The sequence below is a fragment of the Podarcis melisellensis genome (assembly GCF_964234715.1).
Source record: "Podarcis melisellensis genome assembly, chromosome: 8".
NCBI lineage: Eukaryota > Metazoa > Chordata > Lepidosauria > Squamata > Lacertidae > Podarcis > Podarcis melisellensis.
This window is the reverse complement of record NC_138540.1, coordinates 29682587-29702605: the sequence shown is the minus strand read 5'-3', so window position 1 is coordinate 29702605 and position 20019 is coordinate 29682587. Positions and strand designations below refer to the sequence as shown.

At 47.2% G+C, this 20019-nt stretch overlaps 1 protein-coding gene across 1 annotated transcript in view; it reads right to left on the bottom strand.

Moving 5' to 3' along the window:
* SLC2A1 (solute carrier family 2 member 1) overlaps positions 1 to 20019 on the bottom strand; it is a 40084-nt gene that overhangs the window by 3088 nt on the left and 16977 nt on the right. Inside the window, exons 2-9 of the mRNA XM_081921625.1 lie at positions 14597 to 14689; positions 8252 to 8412; positions 6875 to 7115; positions 4752 to 4914; positions 4179 to 4366; positions 3296 to 3400; positions 1847 to 1948; positions 427 to 634 (exon numbers count right to left, since the gene is read on the bottom strand). Coding sequence (XP_081777751.1) covers positions 427 to 634; positions 1847 to 1948; positions 3296 to 3400; positions 4179 to 4366; positions 4752 to 4914; positions 6875 to 7115; positions 8252 to 8412; positions 14597 to 14689 — 1261 coding nt within the window. The remainder of the gene's footprint in view (positions 1 to 426; positions 635 to 1846; positions 1949 to 3295; positions 3401 to 4178; positions 4367 to 4751; positions 4915 to 6874; positions 7116 to 8251; positions 8413 to 14596; positions 14690 to 20019) is intronic.

The following is a 20019-nucleotide window of genomic DNA, read 5'->3' as shown; positions in this document are numbered from 1 at the left end:
GTCTGCAAATTAAGTGTACTTTAAACAGCCATGGGTTTTCCCAAAGGATTCTGGAAGCTGCAGTTTATTAAGGGTGCTGAGTTTGAAGACCCCTATTTCTCTCAGAGAGCTACAATTCCCCAGGGTTGTTTAACCATCCATCCCTCGTCACAGGGAATTCTGGGAATTCCAGTTCCCTCACAGAGTTACAACCAACGCAACAAACTACAGCTCCCAGAATTCTTTGGGGGAAGCCATGACTAAAGTATTGTAGTGCTCTAAATGTGTGGTGTGGACATTGCCCTAGTTACGTTGCAGTGCAATACGAATGTAAGCTGACCATTAGGTCATTGTAAAGAAACACCCACCCCTTGACTCAAGGAACTGAAGCCAGAATCTATGGGGAAGGCTGCCTTGCCCAGAGTGATACTGGCCCAGTAAATCAACTTGCCTCAATGTACTGAAAGCTCATCCCCACAATGAAGTTTGACGTCCAGTTTGAGAGGCCAGCCACAGCGAAGGCCGCGGGCCGGGGGCCTTGGCTGAAGAGCTCCGCCACGATGAACCACGGAATGGGGCCCGGGCCGATCTCGAAAAACGCCACAAAGCCAAAGATGGCAATGATGCTGAGGTAGGACATCCAGGCCATTTGCTCCTAGCGTCGAAAAACAAGACCAAGTAAGAGCCAAATACATGCATGGGCATCTGTCCTCATTGCCCACAACAACATTTGACCCTCTATCCCATGAGACGAGTGAGCCTGTGAGTGAGAGAGCGGCCAACCTAAAGTCATACAGGGAGCATCACAGGGAAACCAAGCCCCAAATCAAATATTTCTGTATACTGCGCCACACGTAAGCTCATCCTCAGTGAGCTGTTTCGTGCTACCCTAATTTTTTTTTTTTAAGGATGTATTTTATTTTTTACTTCTAAAAAACCTCAGAGCATTCTCCCAAGTGTGCAGACAGTTCCTTCTGGCTTCCATTACTGCAATTAAAAATGTATTCATTACTTAAAATGGTGCTCCTCTGCTTTTCCAGTAGGCTCTTTCCCCACCCATTTCTAGAGCTAAGGCTGCTCCATCTGGTGTGCAGCTTTGCTACCTGAATGTAGTAGCAAACCGACTGCTCTGAAGGGCATGCTTACAGACCAGGGGTGGCCAACGCAGCACCTTCCAGATCTGGTCTGGCTTCCAACTCCCATCAGCCCCAACCAGCATGGCCAGTGGTCAGACATTATGGGAGTTGTAGTCCAGCAACTCCTGGAGGGCACCACGTTGACTAGCCCTGTGGTAGATGAAGGAAAACAAACTGAGACAGGGACCTAGCCTATTTTTCTTATTTATTTACTCCATAAAATTTATACACCGCTTGATTCTAAGGGGGGACGGGACAACCTCAATGCAGTTTGCAAAAATAAAAAAAACAAAAAATCAATAAAAACAGAGACTTAAAACATGCAAAAAATAATTAAAACAAGCTAGAAACAGATGTACACCTGTCTGGAAAGGCTTTCCTTTAATAAAGTGCATTTAGCAGGTGCTGTAAAGAGTACATTGAAGGTGCCTCCCGGCTGTCTATAGGAAGGGAGTTCCAATGAGCAGGTGTTGCTACAATATAAGGTTGATTTCTTGCAAGTACAGAATGGCTATTATCTGGCAACTATAGCAGCACCAATTCCTCAGACTGAAGCGGCCGTGTGCGCATATATGGGGGGGGGGGGAGAGAGAGACAATCTTGCAGGTCAACTGGTCCCAAGTTGTTAAGGGCTGGGGCATTGGCCAGGATACTCTGCAGTTATTTCAACCCCAAGAGGTGGAGGTATATTCTCAGCTTATTTAATTGTCTTCTGACCAAATGCCACTCACCAGAAGCGCCAAAGCGATGGTCATGAGGACTGCGCACCCTGCCATTCCAGCCAGGCCCACGAGGTGCAGAGTCCGCCGTCCGGCCCTCTCCACCACGAACAGCTATTGAAAGGGAGACAAAGAAATGAGTTCCTCTTTGGCAGGATGAATAAACCAGCAGGGCTCTACCCAGAGCAGTCTGTCCTAAGAAATAACTTTTGTTAGAAGTTCCTGGAAAGCCCAAGGGACCCACTCACAGAAGAGCTGCTTGTTGTGTTTCTGCATGACTTAGAAGTTGTTTTAAAACATAGACCACTGGTCTACCTAGCTCTATATTGTCTATGCTGAGTGGCAGCAGCTCTCCAGCATGTCAGGCGAGGGGAGTTTATTCTAGCTCTACCTGGAAATGCTGCTGGGGACTAAACAATTGCTGGGATAGCTCAACTGATAAGAGCACGAGACTCCCAATCTCTGGGTTGTGGTTTTGAGCCCCATGTTGGGCAAAAGACTCCTGCACTGCAGAGGTTGGACTAGATCCCTTTCAACTCTATGATTCTACAGTGGTACCTCTGGTTACATACTTAATTTGTTCTGGAGGTCCGTTCTCAACCTGAAGCATCACTTTAGCTAATGGGGCCTCCTGCTGCTGCGCCGCCGCACGATTTCTCTTCTCATCCTGAAGCAAAGTTCTTAACCCGAGGTACTATTTCTGGGTTAGCGGAGTCTGTAACCTGAAGCGTCTGTAACCCGATGTACCACTGTATCTGCATGCAAAGCAGGCAGATGCTCTGCCACTGAGCTACAGCCCTTGCATCCTCCTGCCAATCAGTCTCCGCTGCCGGAGGCAGTCATTTGAGTCGCTCCTCCTGCAGCAAAGTGGCACAATGACTCCAGAAGGGACAGACCTAGAACAAGGACTCGTGCAGAAACACAGCAGGGCACATTCCTCCGACAGCATAGGACAGGCATGGGCAAACTCCGGCCCTCCAGATGTTTGGGGTTACAATTCTCATCATCCCTGACCACTGGTCCTGTTAGCCAGGGATGATGGGAACTGTAGTCCCCAACATCTGGAGGGCCGGAGTTTGCCTATGCCTGGCATAGGAGCACAAGAGCCACCCGTTTCAATTTGGGATTCTCCAACCTGCATGCCTGTTTTGGATAGCAGAGGTCCCATACAGAGAGGGACTTCCCCCAGTGTCTGCCTCCAGGGACCCTGCACAAATCTCATTATCTTTAAAAATATCAGAGGCCTGTATATGGGAGGGGTTAATGAATGCAACTAACATGGTTCTAGTCCGAGCAGCACTTAGTTGGATACAACCAACTGCAGATAGAGACTGCAAGATATGTGGGAAACGATTGCCGCCCGTGAGCTCCAGTGTTAAAGTACCCCCTGGCATAAAGATGCCCCCTGTCACTATATTTGGAGCACCCCCCCTTTTGCCAGCAGCGAAGGAAGGCACTTACTGAGACCACCGTGAAGGCCGTGTTTACAACTCCTGACCCAATGGTAGCATAGACAGGCTGCTGCACCCCAGATTTTTCAAAGATGCTTGTTGAATAGTAGAACACCTAGGAAAAAGAAAGAAGAAATGTAAAGAGGTGACCTGCACAGGACCAGTGTCCAGAATCCAGCATCACAGGCACGGGAAGCTGCCTTCTACCAAGTTAGAACATCAGATTAGCTCAGCATTGCCTTATATGACTGGCAGCAGTTCTTTGGAGTTTGAGGCATCTCTCCCAGTCCTACCTGGTATGCCACTGGGGACTGAAAGCAAAGCAAGTGTTCTGTTACTGAGCTATGGCCCTTCCCTAAAAATAAAACAAGATTCTAGCCCTCACTGTAATGCATATAAAGTTAAAGGTAAAGGGACCCCTGACCATTAGGTCCAGTCGTGGCCGACTCTGGGGTTGCGGCACTCATCTTGCTTTATTGCCGAGGGAGCCAATAGCCAGCATGACTAAGCCACTTCTGGCGAACCAGAGCAGCACATAGAACGCCATTTACCTTCCCGCTGGAGCGGTACCTATTTATCTACTTGCACTTTGACATGCTTTCGAACTGCTAGGTTGGCAGGAGCAGGGACCGAGCAACGGGAGCTCACCCCGTTGCAGGGATTCAAACCGCCAACCTTCTGATCAGCAAGTCCTAGGCTCTGTGGTTTAACCCACAGCGCCACCCGTAATGCATATAGGATTGATTTAATCGGCAATTAGCCCTGGTATAGGAGGAAAGGGGCAAAGAGAGAAGATTCCTAGCCACGAATGGTGTTGCATCAGCAGACCACTCACAGAGCCTCTTCACCCTCAAACCAACCACCAGCTCCTCCGCTCCTCTGCAGCCACTTACCGCATTGATCCCAGAGAGCTGCTGGGAAAGCTGCAAGATCACGGCGATGAGGATGGGCTGGCGGTACATGGGCGAGCGGAAAAGCTCCGGGATGGTGACTTTCTTCTCCTGCATCATCTGCCGGCTCTCCTCCTTCATTTCCTGGAGGTCACTGCTGACGTCGGTCGTCCCTCGGAGCTTCTTCAGAACTGAAGAGAAATGAGGGAGGAATCAGGTGAGATGCACTCATGACTTGCAGGTGAAATAAGGAAGGGGGGGGGAGAAAGAATAAGAGAGGGCTCTTACACCTTTAATAGTTACACATAGTAAGCTACACATTGAATGTGCACGAGCCCTGTGTTTTCTTCTCTTTTCAATCGCACGATGTTTGCAGCAAGTATTTTATTTACTTGTGACATTTCTAAACTACCCTTCATCACGAGGGATCCCAGGGCAGTGGATAAGACAGCACATGACCTCAGTCACATAGCTCCACCCAGAAGCATGCTACCACTGTGCCACATGCCTGCATGGGCACTGAAGATGTGCAGGCCCCACTCTAAAGGCCTCTTTCGCAAGGAGGCGGCTGCTCACCACTCTTGGCTTTGTTCTCCTCATTGCGGTTGATAAGGAGGAAGCGGGGACTCTCTGGGGCAAAGGGCAGCAGGATGCATTGCGCCAAGGCAGGAACAAAGATGAACCCCAGCAAGAGCGGCCACAGGCTATCGCTCCCCATGATCAGATCCATGCCGAACACCTGTAGAGGATGACAGAATAATTATAATTTATACCCCACCCATCTGGTTGGGTTTTCCCAGCCACTCTGGGCGGCTTCCAGCAGAATATTAAAATACAATGATTCATCCAATATTAAAAGCTTCCCTAAACAGGGCTGACTGACATAGTAGGGAAGAGGAGGCAGGTTTAATCTGGGAACTCTGAATCTTGGAGGGGTAACAGTGTTTGAGAGTTCTACATTTGCCTGGATCTCTCAGGGTGTTGTTATGGGATAGCTGACACAAGTACTCTCTCTCTCTCTCTCACACACACACACAGTCTTTTGTACCAGGCCTGAGAATTCCTGTCCTGACTCCCCACTTAAGAAAAAATTCTTGCAAAAAATATTGGGTTCTAGCCAATGCTCCTCCTACACAGAGCAGACCATTAAAATTGAAAGACAGGTCCATTCATTTCAATGGGCTTACTCTGAACAAAGCTGAGCTGGGTACATCCCAAAATAGTTACAAATAAAACACACACTTGTATCCACCCGAATTCTACTCAGAGTAAGCCCCACTGAAATTAATGGACCTAATTTGACCGTGTCCATTTCACCGGGTCTGTCCTGGATTGGACAAGCACTAGGTACAACCCACAATATTTCGTCTACACATGTAAACACGGTTTCATAACGTCATGCATCCATTTACAAGAAGTCAATCACAGTTTATCCACTGTGGTTATTTACTGGGGGTCTTTGGTTATTGTTCTTCTTTTAGCAGAATGTAGGATTATAGGAATGAAAGTAGGGAAGGCTGAACACAGTGTTACATTCCCATAATTAACAGACTCCATTCTTCAATCAACTTGTTCAGTGCACATCCTTCAATATCTCTTTCATAATATGCAAGTGCTATAGCCTATATGGGTGGTGGTGTTTTTTCAACACTGTAGGATGGTCAACTCCTTTATCTGACTTTTAATGTCTTGCGCTGACTAATCTGGCTGCAGTGATCACAGCCGTTGCCAAACTTTTGATATTTACTATGCCTTCTAGCTACTCCAATAAAGCACACACACACACACACACACACACACACTTTGCTTACGGAGCAACTCTCCCTCTGAAACTCAGCTTCAATTTGCATCTATGTGTTACAAATCAACATACGGAAGTTGTATGCTAAACTGTCCCATTTTTATTGCTTTCCCCTTTGACATTTATACTTGGAACTGAAGCAGGCAGCCTCTGTCCATCATAATTGCTTGGCCCAGTGCAAAGCGTCACCACACCCGTCCCTGGGAGATTTGTGTAGCTGGGACTCTGTTTTTTTGGAGAACAAAAACACTGATAGCTAAAGCGCGCTCCTTCTCCAAACTGAAATCAGAGGTTTCACCCAGTGTTAGAAACTGAGATATGAAAACTAGGAGCTAAATGGCACCTTAAACCTAGGTTATGGGCACAACAATGGAATGTCTAGGCACACATTTCTATAACAAGAATACAAAGCTGAAAATGAATGAACTGCAGCTAAAATATTATGTTCGCTTTTCACATGGTCTAGTCTTTCCCCTGCCCACCCCTCTAATATTCATAAGGGGGTCTCTTCTCCAGTCTTCAGAGAGTAGCTGGAAGTGGAGAGGGAGAAAAGGGTCCTCCTTTCCTTCTACTCAGTGGTTTTAATCTGAAATCTTAGGTGCAGTACTGCGCCCAGAGCTCAGAAACTGCTTGTGCTAATGAAATTCCCTGTTGCAAAATGCGCCTAGAACAATGGGAGTTTCAAACACTGGTTTCACCTCATTCAGTCAAGTGGGCAGGTATGCATGCATTTAAGGGGAGCCCAGGAGGTAATGACTTTTTGCACAGGATAATTATCACCCTCAAAATGAACCAGTTTCCCATCAACCCGGAAAAACCATTTGCCCCCATCGACCCCTTTTGCAGGTGCACTGTTTCCCATCCCCTGGCAGAGGGAGCCACTGAGAGCCTGCCTCACCTGTGCTATGAGGATGCCCACGACGATGCCCAGCTGGTGAAGTGTCCCCAGAGCCCCCCGAAGGGACGTGGGCGACACCTCCCCCACGTACATGGGCACAAAGCCTGTGGTGAGGCCAGAATACACCCCAATGATGAAGCGACCGAGGACCAACATCTCAAAGGAGCTGGCTATCTTCGAGAAACCCATTAGTGCTGCAGCCAGGAAGGCAAGGCTGTTGGACATCAGCATAGAATTCCGCCTGCAGGAGGAAAAAAGTTGGGCTAAATGGGGGCATCCGTAGAAGTAGAGTGTCCAGCTCAAGGAAAGCGACAGTACTGCTCTATTCCATCTTGGCCCAGGGTGGATAAAAATCAATGTGTTTTTTTAAATAAAAATAAATACAAAATTTTTAAAAATCAGATTTTTTATTTAAATTGGATATTTTTGATTTAAATTGCATTTTTAAAATAAAATGCTTTTGGAGGAAAAATCTTTCTAAAGATAGTTTTCTGTTTAAGTTACATTATAGTCCAAAGGCTATTCATCAGGAAATAAGGATTTGTCATGTGTGCTAAAACTCAGTCTTAGTTTAATCGTTTAACCACATCAGTTAACAAACATGGATACATAGTTAAACAAATTGTTTAAATTTTTATTAAGCAAATGATTATTTTTCTCATTCCAAGGAAGTACAGCAGAAAAGTTGTCCAAATATAAACAGTTAATTTATTAAACCTCACAATAATTTCATAATTATCTGTCTATGTATTTCTGATAGTATAACCAAATCAGTAATTTTTTGTATAACTGTAAAAACCACTCGGAAAATTTATTATTCCAAAAATGAAACCTTCATCTGGTTGTCAATATTAAGGTTCAAGGATGAATCTTTCTGTCAAAAAATAATAATGATTCAAATCAAGTCTTACGGACTAGTGATTTAAATCAAATCCACCCTGCCGTGGCCAGACCCCACCTGGATCCCTGTGTCGAGTTCTGGGCAGCACAATTTAAGAAGGATATTGACAAGCTGGAAGGTGTGCAGAGGAAGGAGACCCAGATGATCAGGGGTCTGGAAACCAAGCCTTATGAGGAATGGTTGAAGGAGATCTGGATTTGTGTTTGCTTTAGAAAAAGCATGAGAGGGTGTTGAAACAGCACAAATGAAACAAGCCAGGAACATAAGGAGCTGTCTAATACTGAGCCCCTGAAGTTCAGTATCTCCTGCACAGACGGGCAGTGGCTTCTCCAGAATTCTGGGCAACACTCTTCCACAGCCCTACCTGGAAAAATGCGCTTGGGAGTTGAACCTGGGAACTTCTGCACAGAAAGCAGGTGCTCTAGCACCGAACTAGAGCCCTTAACCGCGGAAAGCCAAAAAAGCTCAGTGCTCACCGTCCAAAGCGGTTGACGAACAGCCCCACCGAGAAGGACCCAATCATCCCGCCCACAGAGAAGATGGACACTGAGAGGGACCAGAGCGTGGTGAGGGTGCCGCGGCTGATGTACTCCCCATAGCGGTTGTACCACGTGTAGTTGTAGAATTCCTCAATCACCTGCAGAGGAAGAGAGCAAGGAGAGACCCCGTGAATTGAACCATCCCTCAAGGCGGCCTCTTTTACCAGATTGGTAGCTGCCCTTCAGAGGTCCTGAAAAGGTTGAAACGCAAAACACCAAGCCACCTGGTAAAAACAAAACCTCTTCCCAATATTAGGGTACAGTGGTACCTCGGGTTAAGAACTTAATTCGTTCTTAACCTGAAACTGTTTTTAACCTGAGGTACCACTTTAGCTAATGGGGCCTCCTGCTGCCGCCGCACGATTTCTGTTCTCATCCTGAAGCAAAGTTCTTAACCCGAGGTACTATTTCTGGGTTAGCGGAGTCTGTAACCTGAAGCGCCTGTAACCTGAGGTACCACTGTAAATCCATTGTGGGTTTTAGTGGGCAAAGAAATGTTATGGGGCTAGGAACTGAACCGAATTTTCTGGTTTATTTGCTTACCACATTTTGTATCCTTTAAGAAGAGCCACAAGGCTGGATCAGGCCAAAGGGGGTCCCATCCAGTCCAGCACCCTGTTCCCTGCAGTGATGCCTCAAAGGGAAGCCTGCAAGCAGGGCGTGAAGCCGATGACCCCTTTCCCACCATTTCTTATTAAGAATATAGACAGAGTCTGCTGGATCAGGCCAGTGGCCATCTAGTCCAGCATCCTGTTCTCACAGTGGCCAACAGATGCCCATTATGGGAAACTCGCAAGCAGGATCCGAGCACAAGAGCCCTCTCCTCTCCAGTGTTTTCCAGCAATTAGTATTTGGAAGCACTGCTGCCTCGGATTGTGCAGCCAGATAATAGCCTCCATAATGGTTATTAATGGCTAGGAGCCCCCAATAGCCCTCTCCTCTACGAATTTTCCCAATCCATCCCTGTTGGTGGCCATCACTGCCTTTTGCGGAAGGTAAATTCCATACTTTAACTATGCACTGTCTGAAGAAGGACTTCCTTCCATCTGTCCTGATGATTAAATTATGATTTGTTGGACTTACTAGTCACTTTTTTAAAAATGAGATATAAACTCAAAGTGAATTGCAATATAATAACATACCCTAGCATTCAGTAATTCAGAGGCGATCAAACCTGGAGGCTTCATGATCTGCAGCCAGAGCCCATTTTACCTGCCAGTCTTGCAAGACCTGCTGCTCAGGACGCCTAATATTAGGGCAGGGTGCTGTTTAGAAGTTTTTGTTGGGGTCAAGATTTAATTTTGTAGATGCCTGATTTTTTTTTGGCTCTTATTGGTATCAAAACTGCAGTGGTTAGTCAGTCTCTGATTTTAGATGTTTTTAAAGTTTTTTTTACTGGATGGGTTTATGAACAATTGTTGTGATCAGCTCTTTTTCTCCCCAAAGACTAGCTTAAATAGCATGGGGGAGCTTTAGTCCCAACGCATCTGGTGGGCAAAATATCATTTTGGGGCTTCAAGGTGGTGATTACTCTCTCCACTAGATGGCAGCGAGGAGGAGCTTGGCAGGGCACCCAGCCAACCAGGTGACCCTCACCTGGAAGGAAACATGAGTCTTGCACAGGTGCTTTTCTGTCACCAGTTCATTAAAAAAAAAAATCCTATGCCATACAGTGTAACTTCCTGGAGGTCTGGTTCTTTGCTGAGTCACCGTGGGATGCTGAGTCACCATAGGCATGCAGGAATGGACTGGGGCAAGGGGAGGGGGGGAGGCGGGGAGAATTCAGCAGTGGGGAAAGAGATCCCCCTTCTGTCCCTCAGAACTGCATTTAAATTCTTAGTTTCTTCACAAAATAGGGCAAATGCTGTTGTTGGAAACCAGCCTCTCCATCCTGGAGGAAATGTACTCTTTTCCATTTGCATTTCCAACAGGTGCTATTGTTTGTTTACAGTATTAGAAATATATATATTATTATTTAAACAGGATTCCAAGAATAACTCACGAGCCAGGACCTGGCAGCTCACATTGCATGTTCGGAATAAGCAATGGATTCCTTCTTTCCTCTCTCACCCAGGGAGACGGCAAACCCCAACTGTTTTTGGACAATTCTGCTGCATTTAATGGTGTTTTCTTTTAAGCTCATTTCTCCCCCATGGGAACCAAACTGGGAAGGGGGGATTAAAGAAACCAAAGCTCCATGTGAAGAGAAGGGAAAAGGCAGCAGCAGGGCTTTGGAAGTGGCAAGCGAACCACTGCTTTGCTCTTCTCTATTCAGGACTGTGCGCTAAATCAGCTCAAAACTACGGTGTTAAAACCAACCTGAAAGCTTAACAAGTAGCAAACTCGCCTCACGTTTTCTTGAATCAGTGATGGGAGGCCTGCAGCCCTCCAGGTCCTGCTAGGCTACAGCTCCCCTCATCCGTAGCCACCGACCATGTTGGCTGGGGCTGATGGGAGTTGGGGTCCATTCCCATCTGGACAGCCACAGGTGAGCCCACACCATCACCACAGAGCAATACTGTGGGCGTGGAGAGTCTGTGGTCCTCCAGGTGGAGATGGACTCCAACTCCCATTAGCCCCATGCCAGTGTAGTCAAAGTCAGGGATGGCATGCGCTGGAGTCCAGTAACATCTGCACCCCCCGCCCCCATCCTGTTTGATGTGTCTTTAAAAGAAAACTTCGTCAAATGTGAGGCACCTAAAAGGCAAACAGACGTCTTATTCCAGATGCTTTTACGAGTCCGTTCCCTCAGATGCAATGCCCCCCCCCCCCTATTCATCGGATAAAGCTTACGGCGTAATCCGTTTTAGTCTTGTGGCACCAAAAAGATGCTTGACTGGTTCTCCTGCAACAGCCTTAGCACAGCTGCTTTTCTGGGAACCATTAAATAAGGCTCTGGGCGGGTCTACGAAGGGCTCGATGAAGAGATAAGACAGAATTGAGAGACTCTCCTCCTCAATCGTAATAAGGGCTGTTGAATCGAGTTCAGCATTGTCTGCACCAATTGTCCAGGGTTTTAGACAGGGTCCTTTCCTACCTGGTGATGCCGATAGGAATTGAACCTGGGACAGCCTGAATGCAAAGCAGATGCTCTACCATTAAGTCACAAAAGCCCTGACAATAATAATATGATAATAATCTATTACTTGTACCTCGCCCATCTGGCTGGGTTTCCTCAGCCACTCTGGGCGGCTCCCAACAGAATATGAAAAAACACGATAAAACGTCAAACATTAAAAACTTCCCTAAACAGATGTCTTCTAAAAGTCAGATAGTTGTTTATTTCCTTGACATCTGATGGGAGGGCATCTGACATGATGCAGAAGGATTCTATAGCACAGCATTTTACAATGAACAGAGTTTTGTTTAAATTTAAATGCGGCTCAAATAAACATTTTGTTTACTTGACAAAATTCAAGTAAACAAAAAACCCAGCAAAACAAAACAACCTCTTATAGAATCAGAGTTGGAAAGGACCACAAGGATCATCTAGTCCAACCTCCTGCAATGTAGAAAGCTTTGTGGTTGACAACCATATAAAACATTAAATGTGCCAGTATTAAAAATACTCAAAAGCACTGGTTACTAAAAAGAAGTAAATACAACATTCTACATTATCTGGACAGGCTTGCCTGAACACAGAAGTCTTTTAAGGAGGCATTGAAAGAGAGTACAGTGAAGGCACCAGTTTGATGTCAATCGGCAGGGAGTTCCAAAGTGTGGGTGCTGCACCCCAGAAGATTGATTTCTTACAAGGATGGAACTGGGTATTATACAGCGCCTTTAACAGTGCCAGTTCCATGGATTGGAGCAGTCAAGTGGGCAGGTAAACTGGCCCCAAGCTGTTAACTCAGAAAGCTGTTCCTCAGTTGTTGCAGTGAAAGAAGTGATTACTTAATTAGCGACGGGGCAATCTCTCTTCAATGCAGTTTGGTTTAATATCTTAAGTAGCAAGTGCACAGATTAAAGCACATCTAAAAGAGGCAGCAGGGAGGGTATTAAAGGAATCTCAGAATAAGCAGGGGAATATCATTTATGCCAGTGGTTTGCAACTATCATTGGCTGGCAATTCAAATAAACATGTGTCTAACCTCAGCAGCTCTGGCTATGTGCTTAGTACAACAATTATGACTTGGGGTGGGGAGCTTTTGGCCTTGGATTCTATTATTCTGGAATAATCAGGGTGAGGAAGGTCAGTTTTCTTAGTTTGCCGAAGGAGCAGCCCCCTCCGTCACATCAAACTGTGAGGCATCTAAATCCTGCAACCTGCATCCCTTGAGGAACAGCCCAGGAAACCCAGAGACAGAGCACAAAGGAAAAAACTCCTTCCTGTTGCTGGTCCCTCAAGCACCTGGAAATCAGAGGTATACTGTCTCTGGCCAAGGAAGTTCTCTTTAGCTATCCAGGCTGCTAGCCATGCCACACTATTACTCTTGTGGCTGTGGGTCCATACACTCAAAGGCTGCAAGTTCTATCCCAGCTGCGGACCACCTGCTTTGCATGTCAAGCTCCCCAGTTCAGTCCAAGTGGGACTGGGGATGCCCCCCAACCGGAAACCCTGGAAAACTGCTGCCAGTCAGTGCAGACAATACCAAGCTAGATGGACCCAGTAGTGTCTGACTCAGTATATGAAGCCGCTTCTTAGGTTCCTATTATTGGAACATATGCATCGTGTATATGCAACAGCATGCATCGTTTTCTAAATCTCTACTGTGCCCCTGGCTAATCAAACTGACAGCCCTTTCTCGCAAGGAGGGCTCCAACTCCCCAGTCGTTTTCCTTGCCTTCTCCAAAGCTTTCCCAGCTCCACGTTATCTTGAGATGGAGCTGATCCAGACCACGGTCTGAAAATCATCCTGGGCATGCTTAAATCCCACTCTGGAATCCGTCTCAGGGGCATTGGGTGAGTATTAGCCGAGAAGGGTTGAGAATGACGCAGCCGCACCCCCCTCCTGCCGCCCGAGTCCTTTTAAACAAAACACTCAGCACAAGAGGGACTGTTAATTCTCCTGGGAACCAGCTTAACAAATCCCATTAGAGTTGGCAGTAAGCTGGCTAACCGGATGTGCTATTTTTGGGGGGTGGGCAAGGGGGGAGCAGAGGGAGGGAACCTGAATTTCCCACCTTGCACAGCATTTTCTGGATTTCAAAAGACAATTTTCCTTTATAACCAGTCCTTTGGCCTCTATTTGTGGCCTTTATCTGTGGTGGGATATTTTTAATGTATTTTTCCTATTGGTTTTAATGTATCTGTGGAGTGTTTTGCTTTTGCCTTGTGGAAGGAAAAGCAACTAACTGATGATAATTTTTGCAGTTTTGCAAAGCAGGGGCTTATGAACACCCCTTTAAAAATTATTATTATTAATTAAAAGAGGTGCTCATACACCCCGCTTTGCAATAGGAAACTCTATGAAACTAATTCATAGCCCGTTCATGCACAAGCTGGGAAAAAACAACTTTTTTAATGCTTGGTTGCTTGGACACGGCCCTGACTCGCCACAGGCAACCGTGCAAGCAGGTATGGACAAGCCTTGGATATATTCAGCATGTGCTGGACCCACATAGAAGGGCAGGAAGACACCGGCACTGTGCAGATAATGTATCCACAAGGAACCTCTGCACAACCAGTCGAACCAGGCTACATGCAGCCCACACATTTACAAGGGCTATTAAGTCCAGATATAACCTCTATAGACAGAGAAATTATACCTGTGGTTGCTGGGGTACAACACCAGGGAAAGGCTGCCGAGGGCTTTTCCCAGAGGCCACTAGGGAAAGCAAGGATGCTGAACTAAACAGACCTTCGGCCTGGTCCAGAAAAATAAGAAGCTGCTTTATACTGATTCAGGCCATTTGTCCACGTAGCTCAGTACTGTCGGCACTGACCACCAGCGGTAATCCAGGGTTTCAGAGAGGGAACAATCCCAGCCCTACCTGAAGATGTTGTTGGGGATTGAATCTGAGACCACCTGCATGCAGGGCAGAAGCTATACCACTGGGCTACAGCCATTCCCCTTCTTACACCCTTGGGGAAATTGTTTAGGCCTGGAGCACTACGTATCTGTATACTCTGAACCCCTGAAAGAGCAGTTGCATTCTCCTAAGGGGGTCAACTGAACATGCCTCGGATGTCCTCCCCACCCTGCTAGCACATCTTTCCCTACCATGAACAAGTTGCCTCCTACAAGACCAGCACAGAGGCCACGTGGGTTTGCCCATCAGATGGTTTGCCCATCAGAGAAACTGCAAGCCATTCATTCATTCCTCCCTTTCAGCTCTCACCTTCTGTGGGGCATTGATGACTCCAGTGTTGTAGCCAAACTGCAGAGATCCCAGGACTGCTCCTCCAACAGCCAGCATCAACCGAGCCGTCATCTGCTTGGGGCGGGGGGAGGAGAGAGAAGAGAGAAAACAAGGCAGATTTTTAATCAGCGGGCAAAGTGACAACTTCCAACACTTGCTCCCTGGGTACCTTCAGACGGCCCCTTGAACAAGGGTTCCCTTAAACCGCACCTGTGAAGTCAAGCGTTTGAATGATTCTGCAAGCTGTGGGCAGAGAGTCTGCTTCACTGTTAAACGGCCCTTAATCTCAGAAAGTTCTTCCTAAGGTTTTGTCGCAATCTCCTTCCTTGTCATTTGAATCCATTGGTTTGAGTCCTCCCCTCTGGAGCAGCAGGAAATAAGCTAGCTCCATCTTCCATGGGACAGACCTTCACATATTTGTTGAAGGTGGCTATCATATTGTCTCTCATTTTTCCCTGGGCTCGTGTGTTCCATAAGATGGAAAGCAAAGATACGATTTTAAATTAATAATAATGATGATGAAGAAGAAGAAAAACGGTCCTCTCAGGATATCAGCTCTGAGATGGGATAGGAAGAAAACAGGCCGCTATTGTTATTCCTCCCTAACGAAAGAGGGCAAAACCGGGCATGGAATCTCTCCAGCAGCTCTTTGGCAAAGCCCCTTCCCCACCTCCTTTCTGGCTAAGCCGAAAGCGACAATTAGGGGCTTGTTTCAAGCTGGAGGTTAACAGGGGCCACCAAGTTTGGACACCAGCCTGATTGTAGGGGTGGGGGTGGAGAAGGGGTTCTCCCTCAGCCGCAACGGGAAAGCAAAACAGGGGCCCTGATTTTCGCAGGCTGAACTAAGCAGCTTTGGATGCCCAAAGCCCCTTTTCTGTTCCCACCCACGTCACAGTGGGTCTTTGTTTTGGGAGAGTGGGATCCGGCCTTGGCTAATCCCAGATGGTCTCTCTCTCTCAATTTGGGGTGGGAGGAATTTGAGGAGCCATGTGAACCTGCTTTTAGGACAATCTGGCTATACCCTTAAGCTTTACTGCCTTGAGGTAATGTTCTCTCTCACTCTCTCTCTCTCTCTCTCTCTTTCGCACACACAGACACGAATGCCACATTCACTCCATACACTCAAAGCATGGCAATACCACTTTAAATAGCCATGGTTCTCCCCCCCCAAAAAATAATCCGGGAAGCTATAGTTTGTTAAGGGTGCTGAGAGAGTCATTAGGAGGACCCCATCCCTATTCCCCTCAAAGTGGGTTAATAATCCATCCTTCTTCACAGGGAACTGACAATTTTCAGCACCCTTAGCAAACTACAACTCCCAGAATTCTCTGGGGAAAGCCACACTTGTTTAAAGTGGGAGCATAGTGATTTAAATCTAAGGTGTGAACGTGGCCCACTCCCAAAATCATCCTCACAACAACCTTGTAAGATGGGTGGCAATGAGAGAGGATGTGTGATTAGACCAGTGGTTTTCAACCAGTGTGCCATGGCAAACTGGGATGCCTTAAATGATGGTCAGGGGTGCCATGGGCAACACTGGCCTCTGTCCCTCTTTCCTTCCTTCCCTCCTCTGATGCCCTCTCTTGTCTCTGCCTCCCAAGGGCTTGCACAGCTGATTATTGTAGCAGCCCCAGCTACAAGAACCACTGGTGAATGGTGCCTCTGAGAGGCACTTCTCTTTGGGGCGAGGGGGGAGAGACCAGGGATGGCAGCAGCGGCTGCCCAGAGGATTCCCAAGGAAATGGGATAGGAGAGGAGGCCAAGGGAACACTCCATAAGGGAGGGTGTTTGAAAAAGGGTGAGAGGCTGCCAGCTCTGCAGGCAAGGGGCGACGTAACAGGGCTCCTGAGCCCCACAGGGGTGCCACAGAAAGAATAGAGTTGGTCAAGGAAGCCGTGGACTCACGTTACCATTCTGTATGGCAGGAGAGTGGAGCAGAGATTTCAGTGTGGGAGAGCAACGTTCAAATCCCCATTTACAATCTCCCCAAAACAAATGGTCCGATTTTGTACCACCCAGTTACCACATGATGAAAGCTGCTGTGTGCTTCTGAGGAATACATACGTTAAGGTTTAATTCACACCTTTTCTTCTTCATTTTCCTGGAATGTATCTCAATACTGCCTGCACTGACTGGCAGTAGCTCCCCAGGGTCTCAAGACAGGAACCTGCCCCAGCTCTAACTAGAGATGTCATTGGAGATTGAACCTGCATGAAAAGCAGCTGCTCTGGTTGCTGAGCTACAGCCCTTCCCAAGATTCCAGATTTTCAAATTTTGCAGGTTTACCTTAAAGGCTCACCACAGCATCCCCAGATATGTTTGTTACTGCTTTTTGAAAAATTATTTTGCAAAGACAAAAGAGTGTTCACCTGCATGCTAACTGCAAAGTTCTACGAACCAGTGATGGGCAAAAGGGTCTTTGACCACAACTCCCATCAGCTCCTGTCCTAGCACGGCCAATGCTTAGGGACAAAGACAGACGTGGTCCAGCAACAACTGAGCATCACGTGTTTTATGCCCTTGGAAGTGATAAAAATGCCGCAGCAGAAACTGACCTGGCGCACCTGGAACCAAGCAGCTGCAGTCTGCTGGGCTAGCATCCAGCTCCTGTTAGTGTGGGTTGCATAGCTGTCAACCTTCTCTTTTTTTGCAGGAAATTCCCTTATTCCAGCGCCATTTCCCGCTGCTATCCCGGATTGTTAGATATCCCGTAGCCTGTCCCCGGGACAGGTGAGGCTGCTCATCCCTTATTTTCAAATCTGAAAGTTGACAGCTATGATGGGTTGGGTGGCCACATCTCTGGGGCTTCAGGGCTGCCCCTCGTGAACAGAGTGCACCTAGCAAAACAAGGGGAGACCCAGAACAGCAAACTCCCAGTCTTTTCTGCCACAGCTGCCCTTGTTACATTCGCTGTTTTATTCTGGGTTCATCTGATGTTTTGACGTGCTGCAAACCGCTTTTGAGATTCTTTCTTCAAAACATAAAGCGGCGTAGAAACGAATAATGAATAATGAATAATATTGGAAAAGTTATAACGAAAAGCTTTGAAAAAAAGACAGAAGAAAAGAATGCTGAGAACCTTGAGGAGGAGTCACTAATAAGATTCCAAGGAATCCCAGAACAGTCTGGAAAACCTCTGGCTGCTGCGGGGAAAAACTGAGCATCCGTAACAGTCCGTGATGCTCTGGGCAAGATCATAGGATTCTAGAGTTGGAAGGGACCCTAATGGTCATCCAGTCCAGCCCCTGCAATGCAGGAATCACAGCGAAAGAATCCAAGACAGCAACAGAACACATGTTTGTGCCATCTTCCAATGCCCTCGTTTCCCATTTCTCCTCCCTCCACATATTTTTCTCAAATCAGCTTTGGAGGCTCGGGAGTGGGGAACCATAATAAATTTAGGGGGGGGTGTGTTGGGGGGAGAGAGAATGTTCCATTGCGCAAGGGCAAATCCGAAACGGGAAACTTAAGAACTGCTTTGGACACAAGCCCATGTCCGCAAATTAACCCAAACCCGAAGGCTCAGCAAAACCCCAAGGGACGAGCCCCGCAGCGAAGGAGGTTGTCAGAAGGAGCGGGGGACTTAGCTGATGTTCCCATTTCCTGGACCAGCCTTCCATCAAAGCAGGTAGGAAAAGCCTCCTGCTAACTGGTCTCCTCTAATCTCAAAGGCGCCCACACAGCTGTCAGGCCCTGGCAGAAGTTCATAGAAAATCCAGCACAAGAGAACCACAGACATTGTCCAACATGCTTCCATTCAAACTTGAAAGGGAAAAAAGGGAAAGGGCAGGAATTTATTATTATTATTATTATTTTAAAAACCCTAAACACAACCAAGCTGCACACCATTCATGAGGTGTCTGCCAAAATAAGATAACTTGGCATAGCCTAGTAACTAAAGGAGAGAGAGGTATATAGAAGCATGTTGCTGTGTTTCCGTTTCCCCTTTCTTCCACGGAGCTCAAGGCGGTATACAGTACAGTGGTACCTCGGGTTAAGTAGTTAATTCGTTCCGGAGGTCAGTTCTTAACCTGAAACTGTTCTTAACCTGAAGCACCACTTTAGCTAATGGGGCCTCCTGCTGCCGCCGTGCTGCCGGAGCACGATCTGAGGTATATAACCTGAGGTAATATTTCTGAGTTAGGAGAGTCTGTAACCTGAAGCGTATGTAACCTGAAGCGTATGTAACCCAAGGTACCAGTGTACATGATTTTCCCCTCCACCCTCAATTTTATATCTAACAACAACCTTGTGAGGTAGGTTAAGTGGAACATGGGTGACTGGCCCAAGGTCACCCAGGGAGCTCCATGGCCGAGTGGAGATTTGAACCCTGGTCTCCCAGGTCCTGGTCTGACACTCATAACAACTATACCACACGGGCTTGAGAAATCAAGACGGGACCCCTGGTTCGAATCTAGCCTCTGCCTGGAGCCCACACTTCAGTCCCTCCCGACTTCACTATGAGGGCTCATAATTCTGACTTTTAAGACAGGCGTGGGGAACCCTCCAGATGATGCTGAACCACAACTCCCATCCTGCCAGGTGACTGGCCATGCTTGCTGGGGCTGATGGGAGCTGTAGTCAGGCAACACATGGAGGGCCTGCAGTTGCCCCATGCCTGGTTTAAGAGAAAGGCACACAAAACACTTCAAAAGCCACAATGCCTGACTGCCCTTTCCCCAGCAGTATTTGGTTGCTCTGCAGAAACAGTATGTGGAGACAATGAGGACTTGCTCCTTGAGGTTCAAGAGAGTTTTGAAAAGTTGTTGCCCCCCTTTTTAACCCCCCCCCAGTAGCCTCACTTCTGCAGAGACCAATCCTTTGGTTCCCTGCTCAACCCATCCTCTTGCACTTAGCATAGTGTTGGGATCCCAAGGGTTATCTAGTCTGACCCCCTGGTTCACAGCGATGTGAGCGACTCCTAGCCCAATGCTCTTTCTTTCCAGAGTCTACTTTTATGAAACAAAAAAAATCATTCTGGTTAAACAGAACACTTTTAACTGCAAAAGAGGCATGCGTCATACAAACAAACAAACAAACAAACAAACCCAACCCGTGTTAGCACAACAAGCTATTACAGCTCAGCAGCCAAGGCTGAAATCTGACTTACACTTACTTGGGAGTAAACTCCTTCTGCATCAAAGGGGTTGGGATTGGGAAGCCTGTGCTCCCCCACCCCACCAATCCAGTAAAAATAAACATCTCATCCGACACAACCCTATGCCTGCTTAATCAGAAACAATTCCCCCTGTGTTGAGTGGGGATTAAGGTAAAGTTAAAGGGACCCCTAACCATTAGGTCCAGTCGTGCCGACTCTGGGGTTGTGGCGCTCATCTCGCTTTACTGGCCGAGGGAGCCGACGTACAGCTTCCGAGGTCATGTGGCCAGCATGACTAAGCCGC